Source organism: Perna viridis, chromosome 9, assembly GCF_037379345.1.
Source record: "Perna viridis isolate PV_CMFRI_1.1 ecotype Kerala chromosome 9, ASM3737934v1, whole genome shotgun sequence".
In the NCBI taxonomy this organism is placed as follows: Eukaryota; Metazoa; Mollusca; class Bivalvia; order Mytilida; family Mytilidae; genus Perna; species Perna viridis.
Window position 1 is genome coordinate 37,959,885 of NC_142453.1, and position 15,405 is coordinate 37,975,289.

The 15,405-nt window shown below is 31.7% G+C and overlaps 1 protein-coding gene across 2 annotated transcripts in view; it reads left to right on the forward strand.

Moving 5' to 3' along the window:
* Positions 1 to 13,162, forward strand: part of LOC148608282 (serine/threonine-protein kinase unc-51-like) — a 30,159-nt gene extending 16,997 nt beyond the window's left edge. Inside the window, exons 14-26 of one of the 2 annotated variants that reach the window (XM_088543750.1) lie at positions 71 to 351; positions 1,167 to 1,239; positions 1,560 to 1,679; positions 2,041 to 2,238; positions 3,400 to 3,528; positions 3,974 to 4,206; positions 4,431 to 4,556; positions 5,722 to 5,771; positions 6,252 to 6,370; positions 7,157 to 7,308; positions 7,917 to 7,961; positions 8,595 to 8,685; positions 8,969 to 13,162. In XM_088543750.1, coding sequence (XP_088399876.1) covers positions 71 to 351; positions 1,167 to 1,239; positions 1,560 to 1,679; positions 2,041 to 2,238; positions 3,400 to 3,528; positions 3,974 to 4,206; positions 4,431 to 4,556; positions 5,722 to 5,771; positions 6,252 to 6,370; positions 7,157 to 7,308; positions 7,917 to 7,961; positions 8,595 to 8,685; positions 8,969 to 9,048 — 1,697 coding nt within the window. In that variant the 3' untranslated portion in view covers positions 9,049 to 13,162. The remainder of the gene's footprint in view (positions 1 to 70; positions 352 to 1,166; positions 1,240 to 1,559; positions 1,680 to 2,040; positions 2,239 to 3,399; positions 3,529 to 3,973; positions 4,207 to 4,430; positions 4,557 to 5,721; positions 5,772 to 6,251; positions 6,371 to 7,156; positions 7,309 to 7,916; positions 7,962 to 8,594; positions 8,686 to 8,968) is intronic. The other variant, XM_088543751.1, reaches the window with a different exon arrangement.
* The last annotated feature ends 2,243 nt before the right edge of the window (positions 13,163 to 15,405 follow it).

Below are 15,405 nucleotides of genomic sequence, written 5' to 3' on the forward strand. Positions count from 1 at the left end.
AAAAAAATATTTTATTGTGGTAATAGGAAACATGGCTGTCATTGAGACCAAAATCTTCAACTCATTTCAGATAACAGCAACAAGAGCTCTGGTGATGACATGAAGAACACCCCCTCCCCTTCACATCAAACAAATGTAAGTCCCTCTACCAAAACAGTAACTTTCAAGAAGAGGGATGACCCAATGAGTCCAAACAGGCCATCAACATTACCTATGCCAGGAGCTCAGACAGGGACGTCAGAACCAATACCTGTTCCTACACAGGCTAATGCTTACAAGAGGATCAAGTCTGGAGGCTCCTTCAACAGCCCACCTAAAGACATGGACATTTCTCCATCAAGTTCTGTAAAGGTATTTATCATATTGGGATACTGCCTAAGTTCAAATGACATTAAGTAGGTAGACTTAGGATAAGGGACATAACTCTTGAAATCAGTGATATGTTTGTATCATATTCAATTTCACCAAAGCCTATCAAGCTATCATTTGAATCAGAATGAAATAAATCCGAGTTACTTTGATGCTTACATGAGAGTGATGTAAAATGCTGAATACAAACGTTCCAATGATTTGTAAGAGTTGTGCCCTTTACCCTAGGTCTATCTCCTTAAATAAACTGGACATTTCTAATCTGACTAATTAACCCTTTGATTACCATTCTCTGTTTAATTGGTAGGTACTTTGATACCAGTAAGAGTACACATGTACCAGTAAATCCTAATTGTGTGTAATTGAGTTGTAACAAAGGTGTTTCTGATAGATGTTGCCAAGCTGGGTCATAAATAGTATTGATTTATTGATATAATTTTGTCTTCAGAAACCAAGCAAAAGCAAATGAGACATGTACAAAATACACTGTTACATTATGATGTTATTTTAGCACTAAATTTGAATTTGATTAAATCTAATCACAATGTCATTAGAAGGCAGACATTATACCTACCTTATGTTTGTGTTTACAACTGTTTACATTAAATAAGAGTTTAGATCCATTATACATGCATTAGTATCATTTATGGCTTGAAAAGTAAATCCATTCTTTAAATCCTTCCTCAACTCAAAGTTTGACCAATATGATCTTTTGTAATTGAAGGTTTGAGGAAATTCTCAACTAGAGATTTTTTTAAACCCAGACCTAGTATTGATGCTATATTGCCTATTTACAGGACAGTGAAAGGAAAGGTTCAGCATCAAAAGCTGCTTGTCTTATAGATGTTGGGTCTATGTCTCCACCAGCAGGTTAGTATTTGTTTATATAGATCTGAAATATATTCCAGAAAAATAACATATTTAAATAAATTGATTGAGCATTACCATAACAAGTAATATAGTTATTGGAAGTTTACACATTTTGAATCTTATGAACTATTGCAATTTTTCAAAACCACAAAAAGATGATAGCCACAAGTAACTGCCTCCACAGTTATCACAATATAAGTAAAATCTACACAGTCTTACTCACGAAACAAATGAAAACAAAATGAGAAACTTACACATTTGACATTGACTAATAATTATGGAAACTTATTACTGACCATAGCACTTTTATGTTTTTTTAGTAAAATTTTCTATTGGCACCCCACCAGGGTATGCAGGGTACATGAAAAAGAACAGTGTAGGAACTTCTCCAAGTTCAAACATGAATCTGTCACCATCTAACTCTCCTAACAGGAGGCATAGTAAGTAGCCTTCCATTTACCTTCCTATGGCTAGTCAATATTCATTCCTTTTGATTTCTGCAACAATAATAGCACTTTTTTAACAGTTTGTGATTTTCAACTTTTTATAATAATTTGGTGATAATTTGCAATACTTGTTAACTCATTTATAAAGTACATGGTATTTTTTTTTATTGATCTTCAATATAGACGTCAATCTAGTAATGTTAATAACTGCCAATTCATGGGGCTAAATAAGAAGTTTTAAATCATTATTATTGGTTACACATATATTAAATGTAATTAAATAAATATTCATCTTCCTAACCTCCTTTTACTGGTTGCACCTAACCTAAAGATACACCACCTTTCTTTCCTATAGGTTGTACATCACCAATGACACATGTGGGCCTTGGGTCCCTCCCTACAATCCTTGGATCCCCTACCAAATTTGGAGGCAGGTTAATGGGTACGCCTAGCCCTGATGGCATTGGGTCAGAGCCTGTCCATGCTGCATTTGGGCAGTATAGGACCAAAACTGTGCCAGATAATATGACTGCCATCCCATTCTCAACTGAAGGTTTGTTGTTGGCCTTTTATTGTATTGTGGATGTTTACTGTTCATGTTCAGTCATATATGTCAAATTTTCAGAGTTTTCTGGTTTTATCTGTTTCATAGTGTCAATATTATTTGCAAAGTGACCTCTACTTTTCTTTTCATAATTTCATTAAACACACCTTAAAATATTATTCGAGAATTTTTTTCTATGAAATTCTTGTTATTTATTAAGGGTTTTTATAGATGAAACCTAACAAGTCAAAACCAATGGAAAATCCAGGGAAATTCTTTTCCAGCAATATTTAAAAAACAACCCACTGACCCATCTTTTTTTTCAATTCAGACTGTTCTAGGTATGAAAGATCTTGAAGATTTAAATTGAGCAGCAAACATCCTTAATCAACTCAAACTGTTCTGTTATTTGTTTGTACTTGTATATAATTCCAGTATTTCTACATGTAGTAAGGATGTAATTCATTTTGGTACTGAAATGAAGATGTTGGTTTTGTTAAGTTCTGTTTCAACATACATTTCCAGTACACAGGTTATATCAACATTATCAAACTGTCCCCATCCTACAACAGATTACATTCAAAATGACCACAATAATGCCAAGATTTTATTACTTTTGTTGTTGAGTCCTTTTAGAGCCTACTTGAAGGTGTGTTTACAATTGTTGAAGACCTTTTAGTGATCTCTGAAAGGTTTTACTATTTTGTATTAACATATAGGTTATACACTGATGTATTTGTTTTTTTCTTTTTTCTATGTATCATTTAACTTACATACAAATTAAAAGAGTGTGTAGAGTAATGAAACACTTACTAGAAAAGATAACTTTTATTTTCACAAATAAAAACCTTTCTTTTAATAAGACGACAGTGAAAATTTTTGCAATCAGTATTAAACATATTTTGAATTACAAAATGTCAGACTTTTTGGAACAGATTCTTTCCAAATATTAAATCCTAAAATGTGTAGTGATCATTGCATTTTAAGTCAATATTCATGTTTTTGAAAAAGTCATAACATTGGAATTTACCAAATTTTTAGAATGTGCAAAAATATAAAGTTGCAAAATAAGAGTACCTTTATATTTGTAATGAACTCACTTAAAACAAAATGTGCGTCAGTATTTGAAGTATCAAGAAAATCTTAACTTAAGTTAATTGTTTATTTTAGTTGACCGTGTAAGAAGAAACCTTTGGCAGAGGTCAAAGACTGAGGGTAATTTGGTTGAGAAAATACCAGGAAGTGGGAACAGTTACCTATCTGAGCAGTTAAAGAGGGCTGTCATGAGCAGTCAGCAAGGTATTATAACTGAAAAGGAAAATTTATATCTCAGGGTTTACCACAGACTATTTAACGGTGTTAAATGTATGAAAAACTTTGATGAGATACTTCAATGATTATGAATATGGACCATTGGTTGATTTGCCCTACCATGAATTTTTATCAGTGGTGATCCCTGTATCTTTACATTTTTCAATACTAATTCTGCTATGAATCACTTGAAAATCATTAAAAAGGTTTGTATTTGTGGTTTGAACGATTAGCTTGAAAACCACTCAGAATATTTAAGTTCAGGCTAAATTTTGATAAATTATTTTTTTTCTGTTGTCTAAACTAGTAATTGAAAAACTTTCTATGCCATGGTGTGATATGTGCAAAACTTGCACACATTTTCCATGTGTTTTAAGGAAGTAGAAACTTGCTTATGTGATGCCTCTATATATAACCAATTTGTATTTGCCAGGTGCTAATCCAGGGGCAGTAATTCAGTATGGCAGTATAGGTGGCAGCAAGGAGATACTGAGCTCTCCAATGAAGGAGAGATGTGGGTCATGTGACTCTGACAAGTCTGGTTTATACCTACAGAAGGTTGCCCAGTCTCCCTCTCCTCCTATGCTATTTGCCCAGTCACCTTCCAACATGGAGGGACCAGTAGCTTTTATAGCTCCAGGGTTGAATGAGGAAACATTAATGGACGTAAGATTTGATTTTGTTTTATGTAGAATTAGATTTGAGGGGTGAATTATCATACAACTGAAATCAGTATTAATTACTATAAGCACTATCAATTCATAAACTTCATTTTATTTCAGCTATTTTGCATAACATTCCAGGTACCTATTTATTTATTTTGATAATATTAATATCCTACCACAAATATGTTATGCTGTATTTTCAAACTATATTATTCTGCTCCTTAGGATAACCACAACGAGACAATGGGAAAATTAAGTTTTGTAAATGACCTTGTGCAATGTGTGATGGAATTAGCCATGGCCAGAGGGGCACCACTACACACACTGTCAGAATCTATTAATGTTAACCAGGTATTGAACACAGTATTGGTTTAAATATTTAAGGTTTTTTTTTGCTTGTGTTATATAAAAGAGTAATAAAGGGAACCAAGATTCTAGTGGAAATCAAAAGAATGTAACCCAGGCACAAAGACCAGACATGGAAAACAGACATACACAACAAAGAACATAAAGTAACTAAAATCATACATACAAAGTAACAAAAGCAAATGAGCAACTCAGATTTCACCAAAAACCGGGAGCATGGACCAGGTGTACCAGTAGGGTGACCATTTTCTGCTTTTCTAGAAACACCCGCCACGTTGCTTATAAAAAGTCAAGTCTAGGTTAGACGAAAGAGGAAAGAAAAACTATAACATGTTGAACAAATCAGTTTTCATGGTGCAGATGGATACACAGTAATGATCCACGAGTTCATGATGACAACCATAAAACTTTTGTAGTGATGACTTCAATCTTGTAGCAACATAACCCTGCTCCAGGAAGATAATACAAAATCTACAAAATAGAGAAAACAAAGAATATATACATGTATAGCTACTAAAAGCATTCATTCGGTTACAGGATTATGATCACAAGAATGCTAAGATTTATCAAGTTCATGGAACTTTTTTACTATCAAAGCATTATTAGCGCAAGTTATTATATTTTTGTTATTGACAATAACCAATGGACTATCCTGATAATTATATAGATTTTCTCAGTGATCAGTTTCTATTTGCAAATAAATTTTAAATCTTATCACATCGGGAGATTGAAGTTTCCAATCAGTGTATGGTGTTTTCATTAGGAACAGGTTGGAAGCCAATTTGCATGCTCAAACACCTGTCTGACCAGTTCTAGTGGAAAGAGTCATATATTCCATTCAGAATTAATAGATTTGTCTTCGAATTTTTATTTGACCTTTTAGGCGAAAAATAAGGGAAAACATAGAGTGTATTATAAAAAAAAAACAACTTCAACTTTGAAAAAGCAAAAGAAAATCATGTCCAATACATGGAAAACATTTTAAATTGCTCATCAAGGAAATTAAAAATAGAAACAACACAATAAATATGGATAAACTTTTTGGCAGAGCTTAACAACTAACTGTTTTATCTTTGTGGTGTGAAAATTAACAGAAAAATGAAAATATGAATGTATAAAAAAACTAAAATGTTGAATGCTATAACTTTAGGGAGAACAGCTGCCTCCAGATCAACCACCTAGATTTACTGAAGCACAGAGGTATTTAATCACGATCAAATTTCTATCAAAGGTTATGTCTTGCAAAACTTATCTAAATGAAGAAGTTACCTATTTATATATTGTCTAATTCTTTCTTTATAACAAGTTGAAATCTGGATCTAAGTTTAGGTTAATCAAAATTATTACTTAAGGAGGTAGACTTAGGGTAAGGGACTAAACTCTTACAAATCATTGGAACATTTGTGTGAAGCATTTTACATCAATCTCTTCTAAGCATCAAAGTTGGATTGATTTTATTCTATTTCAAATGAAAGCATGATAGGTTTGGTAAAATTGAATATGATGCAAACATATCACTGCTTTCAAGAGTTATGCCCCTTACCCCAGGTCTATTTCCTTAAATCAAGGATTCAGTGATATATTGATATTTTATTTACATTTCTGGATATTTCAAGTCGTATTACTATATTACATATTTGAAAAAACAGAAGCTAACCCTTTTGTAACATTTCCTTGTAGGAGATTAGAACAGTTGGTTTTGTATGTAAGGGCATTACATCTGCTGTCATCATCGCTACAGTTAGCACAGAAAGAGATCAAAACAGAGAGATTACAAATCTCTAAATCTCTAAAAACTGGTAAGTACTGTTGCAGTTGTTTACAGTATATTCATTTTTGCTGAATTCAATATCAAATATATTTTTTGATGGTAACCAATTTTATTGATTTGTTGAATTGGTCAAAGCATGAGGTTAAATTTTAAAAAAGTTCATGAAATGTGATATGATATCCTCTAGTAATCCAGGTACAGACATAAGAAAATTAATACATACATGTATACAAAATAACTTGAGTATAACCACACATAGCAGTATTGTAAATCTTTTAATGTTTGCAGTGCAGAAATAAGTGCTAAATGAAATGCTTATCATTTTTTTAACCTTGGAAATTGATACCCAGGATTATCTGTACTTGACAGAATATAGGAAATGTAGAAATCATGATAGTTTGTACATTTACAGTATCTAAATGGGCAGAGACAATTGAATACTGTATTTTTCGTGTTTTAACAAATTTTTAGCGTTATATAGTGTTGAAAATCAATGTTGCATGTACTATTTTCCGGTGTTTCGGTCCACTGCAAAAATAGCGAAAATTAGTACATTTACAGTATCTTCATTAAAATAGAAATGCAAAAATACTAGTCATTTTAACTTTGCAAATTTCAATATTGCTGTACACGTTTCAAAAAGTAACCTCTTATCAACAGCAAATCATTGGGCAAATTTAAAGAAGAGAACTATGTTCAGAACATAATGAAATGTGTAAGTCAAGTTGGGTTCCATTTAAACAGATTCTGTATAACTAGTCCTGTCTGATGAGGACTGTGATAAGAATCTAAGGGTTTGCGTATTTATTTACAGTGTTGAAAGAAATGAACACAAACTACCACAAATGTTTGTCAGTCTGTAAACATATTCAGCAAAGGATGGGCTCAGCCATTCAGACAGCATTAACTCCACAGCTATTGGTGGCCACTGCTGACAAACTCATCTATAATCATGCCATAGAAATGGTCAGTGTCCTGCATGTATTGTTGTTGTTTATTTGACTTCTGTGGAAATTGTTTTGCATTTCAGTCATGTCCATGATAAAAGCATTGTTAAACAGATGTGGGGAAAATGCCCTACAGGAACTAGAATACAGAAGTTTTCTTTCATGAAAGAAAATGGATTGTTTCCAAATTATAATTAGCATTATGTCGTGTTTCTGAAAATCACTAGAATTTATGTTATACTGCATGAATTGATTTATTTTTGGTACATGTATATACTTCAAGGTAATAAAAAAATATATTATTTTCCGGCCACAAATTTCACCAATCATTTCACATTTTTTTAGTTTATTTTGTTGATTAAATTCATTGTATGTTACATTCTAGGCTAAGATGCAAATGAATGAATGAAATCATATACTAAATTGTACAAAAACTGCCGCACTGTCACATTTATTGGTTATCAAGTTACTTGTAAGATTAAAACATGATAAATTGAAAAAAAAAAAATTAATACAAACTAATACATGTATCTACGTAAATTCTCAAATCTCCAAATGAGCAAAAAACATGTTTACAATGTATCAACAGACATTTCAAAGGTAATTTTGTTATTCTTTTTTTTTCAGTGTCAAACTGCAGCATTAGATGAGTTATTTGGGAACCCTCAAGAGGTAAGTAGTGTTAAATACATCATCTGTTACATGTAAAACTGGAATTATTTATCAGCAAATGGCCTTTCTGAGCTCACGCTTACTTGTCTTTACTCATTCTCTTATATACATATACTGTGTTTCCAGAAATGGCGGTGCTCTCTAGAAGCATACAAAAATGTTTTCACTGCAGAAACCGGTAGTTATACCCGATGAAGATCAAATATCAGGTTATCTTTCACTCGTTAGAGAAATTATTGGTCTTTTCATTTGTTCTGCTGTGCTTCACTCGTGAAAAAGTCTTGAATATCTCGGACTTGTCAGACTTGTCGGAGATAACCCAATCTTTAATCTTCACTCATATAAGAACCTGTTAATCTTGTACAAATATTAAGTATATATATATAATGCTTCCTTACTTGATAGTTTTAGCTCCGATTTTAAAGATGTGTTGTCCAACATATTCATTTTTTAATTACAAGAAATGTGGAGTTTTGAAGAACTTTGTTAAAGATTCAGAAATACTGGCTTAAGTTTGCTGCCATGTTATTTAATGTAAATATAAGCAGGTCTTTGTTACCTTATTACATGCAAAACAAGAACAATGTATTGAAATATGATTTTATTTATCAAATGTTCTTTCTGATATTGTAGTGTTTCCGACGATACCAGACTGCTCACATACTGTTACACAGCCTGTCACAACAAGCCAAGAATGTCAAGGACAGATATCTTATCAATAAATGTAAGTTTATTATCTTAACTGATGTCCCTTGTAGGCCTGCTGATCACTTCTTCATTTTCTGCTTAATTATCACCTCTGCTCTCCAGAATGTTAAAATTCTCACAAAGTATTTTGTACTATCAAGAAAAAAAATATTCCTTCCATATAGAAATGGTTAAATTATGTGCATAGTCATATCATTATATACTGACATCCGAAATGAGTTACTATTAATGATTTATGATTCACTTACAATTTGTTAAATCTATTTGACAGAGAACCTGTAATATATTCTATGTTTCAGATAAAGATACTGTAGAAAGAAGATTGACAAACATTCAGAGTACACAAACATTCATGCATCCATATGAAACAGTCAGTTGATAGTCAGCTTCATGTAGATGTTTTAGTGGTGTGGATCCTTGTCACATGGTTCAGCATTTGTACTGTCATATGATAACCATGTGACATGACAGACTAAGTGTTAGTCAAAAGACAAAATAGTGAAAGTGCCTATGCAAAAACTAATATGGCAATGAATGGCTTTTCTTGAATTATTCTGTATATGTGGTAATAGCCACTAGGTATTGTGTTGAAGACTGAGATTCATTCAGCACTCTCAAGAACACCATAGCCACCTTCTATTAGACCTCACTGTAGTCTCAGCCATGTTTGTTAGGGATAACTAATTCATTTAAACTTTTAAGTACATGTATGTATGACCCTGTGGTGCCTGATGGAAATCTCAGAACTACTGGTTTAGATTTTGTACAAGTGGCTGTTATAGGTTTCCATATGAACAAATATTCATGTATAATAAGACAAATGATTGGAGAAATGAAAGCTTTACTTTTTGCTGAATGTGGCATAATGTTGAAAATATCTTTTCCCTTTGTTCAAGTGTAATATTAATGTCTTCCTTGACTGTTTTATGTGGGATTAGCTTGAACTTAAAACCCCATTTTATTTTATATTCAAAATATGTTAAATGACAGAAACCAGCTCATTCAAGTTGCATTCTGCTAATGGTTGCTTCTACTTATTCTTGTTCTGAATCCTAATTTTTTGTTGCAATTGATGTTTTGTAATTTCAATTTCATTTTTTTGTTTTGTCCTATAGGCAGTAGTATTGTTTTAAATTTCTAGGTTTAGGAAAGTACATGTATGAGATATTGGCTACATTTATATGTAGATTTAGATACCGGTTGTGTTACTCAGAGATCTGATTTCAGATAGTGCAGAAAGAAGATGATTAATCAAGTTAACATAGTAGACAGGAACAAATAATGGCAATGTGTAGTGAAACTACATGTCATGAAGTAGTTGAAACATTTCTTTGTACATTGTATTTACTTAATATGAAACATCAATTCCATTTTCACTGATACATTGTCATAATTTATTTATAGAATATGAACATACTAGATAGCATTGTTTAATATCATTACATAGAGCCACCTCAGGGATTCACCAGCATGTATTTATTATTATATCTTATGAACTTTTGCTTAACTGATGTCTGCTGATCTTACTCTGATGATCAACTGTGGACAAGATTTCATGTCTGATGGTGGTGCTCATATCATAGGAGGCGAGGTATTGACGAGAGAACTATACACTTTTTTACCTCCAGTTCTGAAGATTTATGATAATGTTGATCTAGTCTAACAGATCTCAAGAATGCATTAAAAGGATCTAGGATCTCAAGTGTAATCCTGGTGTTACTAATTGAGAAAATGCAGGAAATTACTGCAAGTTTGATTTCGTGCCAATTAAAGTGCAATTTTTTTCAATTCAAGGGAGATAATCTTTGTGTGCAATAGAAATTTGTGACAAAGTAACTTCCAGTGAGTTCAGTTAAAGACCATTGAATGAGACATTTTCATTCAGAAAAGATCTGAACAATATTGATACCAATTATTTGGTTTTTGTGATAAGACTAACATTGTTGAATTGAAAAGTATATGACATATGTACCAGTAGTTAGTTTCCATATTTGTTTAGAATTAGATGTGTATGTTCTTTGTTTGTAAGTTATGTACATGTATGTTATGCATTTAATGTGTTTTGGATAAGTCTTTTATCAGAACAAGAGCATATGCATAAATGAGTTTTTGATTTGCCACTGAAAGATATTTATAGAACTTCAAAGTTTTGTGTAATGCTATTTATTGATGTTTTTGTTATTAAAAAGTAGGAAGTATGGTTCAATAGCTATTTAAGTTCTTATATTTTACATTTGCAGTTATAGTACACATTTGTTGATTTATTGTGTATTTTATCCGTTATGTTGGTGCTTAGATTTAAACTCATTGACTTTCTATTGATAATGTTTTAATTTTTGTTTTAGCCTTTCCACCCCCTGTAATGTAAATTAGTGAAACAGTTTGATCTGTCTCAATTTCAGAACACATCTGATATCACTGTAGGAAAGGAACTCGTTCAGGTATTCTAAATTGCTACCCTGTCTACCCTATGTTTTCTTGCTGGTGGCAGAAAAGAAGACTATCATTTTTGGGCCTAAATTCTAAATCTGGCACAGAAACTGAGAACTGTTTTATTAATTTGTTTTTCAGGGAGTGGATTTTGTTAGTGATATATATAGCACATATTATGGATGTTGTTATAATGAAGTCTTTCAATTCATTGTTGTGCACTTTTTCAGTATGAGTGTAAAATCATTGTTGTGCACTTTTCCAATATGAGTGTAAGGTTAGCTATTTTATTGTTGTTTTCTTAATACCATTCATGTATTTGTTTAAGTTTATGAAGCATTCTGACAAGAAGATATGAAATGGCATGACATATTTATCATATCCATTGTAATGTATGTTGCTGAATGTACATTTTAATCATTTGATTATATCAATAAACTTGCAACATAATTGCAGTCAGCCATTTTGAATTTCTGCTGATACTTCCTCAAAATCATTATATTTTGTCGCTTGTCAAGAATGTACCTGGTATTTGTTCCAAAAGGCTGAGTGAAATTATCGTATAAAATAACGAATACAGAATCATTTAATCATGTTATTGCAAATCATTTTCTACAGGATATTACTTTATATCAGGTATTCTTACCAATCATTAATCTCATGATTTTTTTCTCCAAAATTGAACATTTAATTTTGAACAATTTTTATATTGACAATTCAGAAATTTAAAGTAGGAGGAATGAATTCAGGATTTTTGTTTAAATGGTAGGTGAATTTTTCATTTTCCTTTTTCATGGGTCTTACAAAAACTGCTATACAGAAAACAAGAGGATTACTATAAAATGCATAGCATTGTATTTATTTAACAGTAGTGTACAAATGTAAATCGATCTATAATCATTCATGTAATTCATTGTATTAATGCAGTTCACCCTATTTGAATACATACATACTGTCTCATGAATGTACTTGTAGGTAATGAAAAGAAGGGGTATTTGTACTGTTTGAGATTGTTTAAGCTTGCTAATTATTTTGTTTGCATTTCATGTCAACAGTAATATCAGTACATTGTAAGTCAAGGAAAATGATATTATTTGGTGATTAATATCACAAAGGTACAGTGTGTAGTATTTGTTTATCACTTTACAACAAACATTTTTGTTTTTTGGCTTTTATTTGTTTTGTCTGTATTATTGAATATGTGTCATGCACATGTATGTATTTTCTGAAGTTCTGCTTCTGGTAATTACTGATAAATGAATTTACCAGTGTGTAAACTTTCTTCTGATTCAATACAAATTAAGGTTCTACACAGTTTGTATTAAATCAAGGTGCTTTAGTCTAATAATTTATTGAATACTAATATGTAAAACAAATTCTTGTCAATTGTATTAGCATACTGTAAGTGCTTAGTAGAAGTAGCTAATGATTTGGGTTATGTTTGATTTGCTTCAGGTTATATATTTATGAAAGCTTTTCAAAAACATTTCTTGCCCCCGCTACAAAATATGCCAATAATTCATAATTTTGGCCTAATATTTTTTTGGTTTAAATCAGTGGTTATATGAGATTTTAGAGGACATAATTTAATTTAGGTAAGAGTAACTATGAGGTCTATTGCTTGGTTTTATTTGGGGGTGGGGGGGGGGCAGATATTTTATCTGGGGGATATTTAAAGTGCTTTATTCTGAAATCCAAAAAGAAAATAGTGGCTCAATAACATTCCACCCAAAATAGTATCAAAATCGTGTGATATTTCCTGTCATGTGATATTTGCTATCATGTGATTTAAACACAGATGGCTACTTATTTTCATGGATTTTCTAAACATGACTGTCATGCAGTCTTTCAATGCCTATGAATTAGATTTTTACAGTATTTACTATACTAAAGAAAATGTTTGCACCATGAAAATAATTACCACCACAGTATATGCCGTTTGTGCTTTGAGTAGAGTGATTGAGACATATTCGACATGGTAGCAATAAGTGATATACCTCTCTGAAGTGTTCTGTGTATCATGTTTTATTTAAGTGATGTCAAATAAAGGTTAATGCATCTGATTGTGTGTTAGTTGTTCATGTTTGTAGGTCCATATAGGTTTTATTTAGAAGTTTGTACCCCCCTCTTAACCTAAAAAATCAAATATAACTATAAAGTAAGGAAAGTTAGATAATCACCATTATACCAAGTTACTTGACCAACTACACAAAATATGTACCGGACCAGGTGATATGGGATTGGGCTGGACACATTACTGGGCCATTAAATATTCCGTTATGAATAAAAAAATACTGATTATATTTTTAAGTTAGATCAGTAAGCAATGGTAATCCATAAATGAGAAAACAACACCTACACAATGCAATGGTTCAGAGCCCCTCTTTCCAAAATGATAAGGCCAAAATTTAGACTTAATTTCTAACATTTCTCCAGTATGGAACCTAATTGTACAACATCATTAAAATCATACACTTGTGCTCAATTTATGGAAGTAATGTCTTCTCAGCCATACATGTAGCATATAGGAGATAGTGACCAATGTCTGGGAGGGGCAATATGCCTTAACTTCAGGCTGTTGTTTCTATGAGCTGGCACAATAAAAATCTGACTTCACACCACAGATTGGTACATAGAAAGGCCTGTTGAACTAATCAAATGTTCTTGTCCTGAAATACATGCTTTGAGATGTAAAACCAATCAATTATCAATTTATTGGGAAAAAAACCTGCAATTATTATCTATAAGTACTTGGGTGTCAGTCAATAGATCTGTGCATAATAGTAAGGCCAGGTTTTATACCATATATGAAAGATCAGGATTGATTTAAGGGATAGTTGACAGGCCCTTTAGGCCAAATAGGAGCATTTTCTAAAACTTTGCATGAATATCTAATGGTTTACTTTGTCCTAAATTCCTAATTGATATGCTAAATCTCATCATGTACCTATAATGTATATGGAATTTGGATTAAGGTTCAGTTTCAAACTTCGTTTCGATTTCTTCAAAGGTTGAAATCTTGAGATTTTTTATATACTAACCATTAATTTCTAGTATTTTCCTGGTTGGTTATATGACCACGTATATTTGGTTTCAGAAATGTAAGCTATGTCAAATACTTACTCACAAATCTACCTTAAAGATAGTTAAACCCCAGAGCAGACATGTGCCTGTCCACAGTCAGGAAATGCTGGTCATTAATGTGTCTTTGTATAGTTATTTTACTTTTAAAAAGATATATCAACCTTAAATGTAGTGAATCAAACTTTCAGGGTTTCACTGCTGCAGTTTATCAAGTAAGGCATTTTATTTATCATTAAAGTTTGAATAAAACTTGTTAAAAAACACATTTAAACAAAATTTGTCGATTATTGTTACCTTAATTTTTCATAAAATATAACCCACAAATCTAATCAGAACTGGTGTCCAAAAATATGAACCTGCTAGCGGGATCGGCAGGATGTATGAAGTCATGATATCAAATTCCGAAACATTGTGTTGCCTTTTGGTCATTTATACTTCCCTGTAACTCTAAAATTATTTAATGTCTATTACAGAAAATGTTTTAGGTACAGATAACCCCATTCTCATATTCCAATACTTGAGGTTATCATAGAAATGACAACAAAAAGTTGAATTTCAAATTGTTTTTATGTAATATAAAACTTAATTAATATTTTAGTGTAGAAAAAATATAATAATTTAACAGTGAAGCACATCATGGTTAAATATATTAAATTAAACATCTATAGGCTAGCATTGTTTTAAATAATGTTTAAGGAAGTAAACCTGGGGTAAGGGGCATAACTCTTGAAATTAGTGATATGTTTGTATCATATTTAATTTTACCTACCGTAAGCCTTTCAAGCCTTCATTTGAAACAGAATGAAATCAATCCAAGTTACTTTGATGCTTATATGAGATATAGATATCCTGAATACAAACGTTCCAATGATTTTAAAGAGTTGTGTCCCTTACCTAAGGTCTACCTCCTTAAACATCATACCCAATGGTACTACAATTGTTGTGGAAATAAATTGTTACACAAATTTCAGGATTTGAATGTTTTATCAAGCAAATAGAAGCTGTTGTTTATATTTGACTGACCCTTAATGTGCTATGTCACAGAAACAAAAATGTAATGTAATAAAACTATTTTTCAACAAAATCTTTACACATTCCTCAATAAGCCCGAAACACATGCTCCATTTATACTAATATTTGTACAAACATTTGTATAAATGTATGTTCAATCCCAATTATTTCACAGGAAAAGTAGTAACATATATTTTTCATATATTTTGAA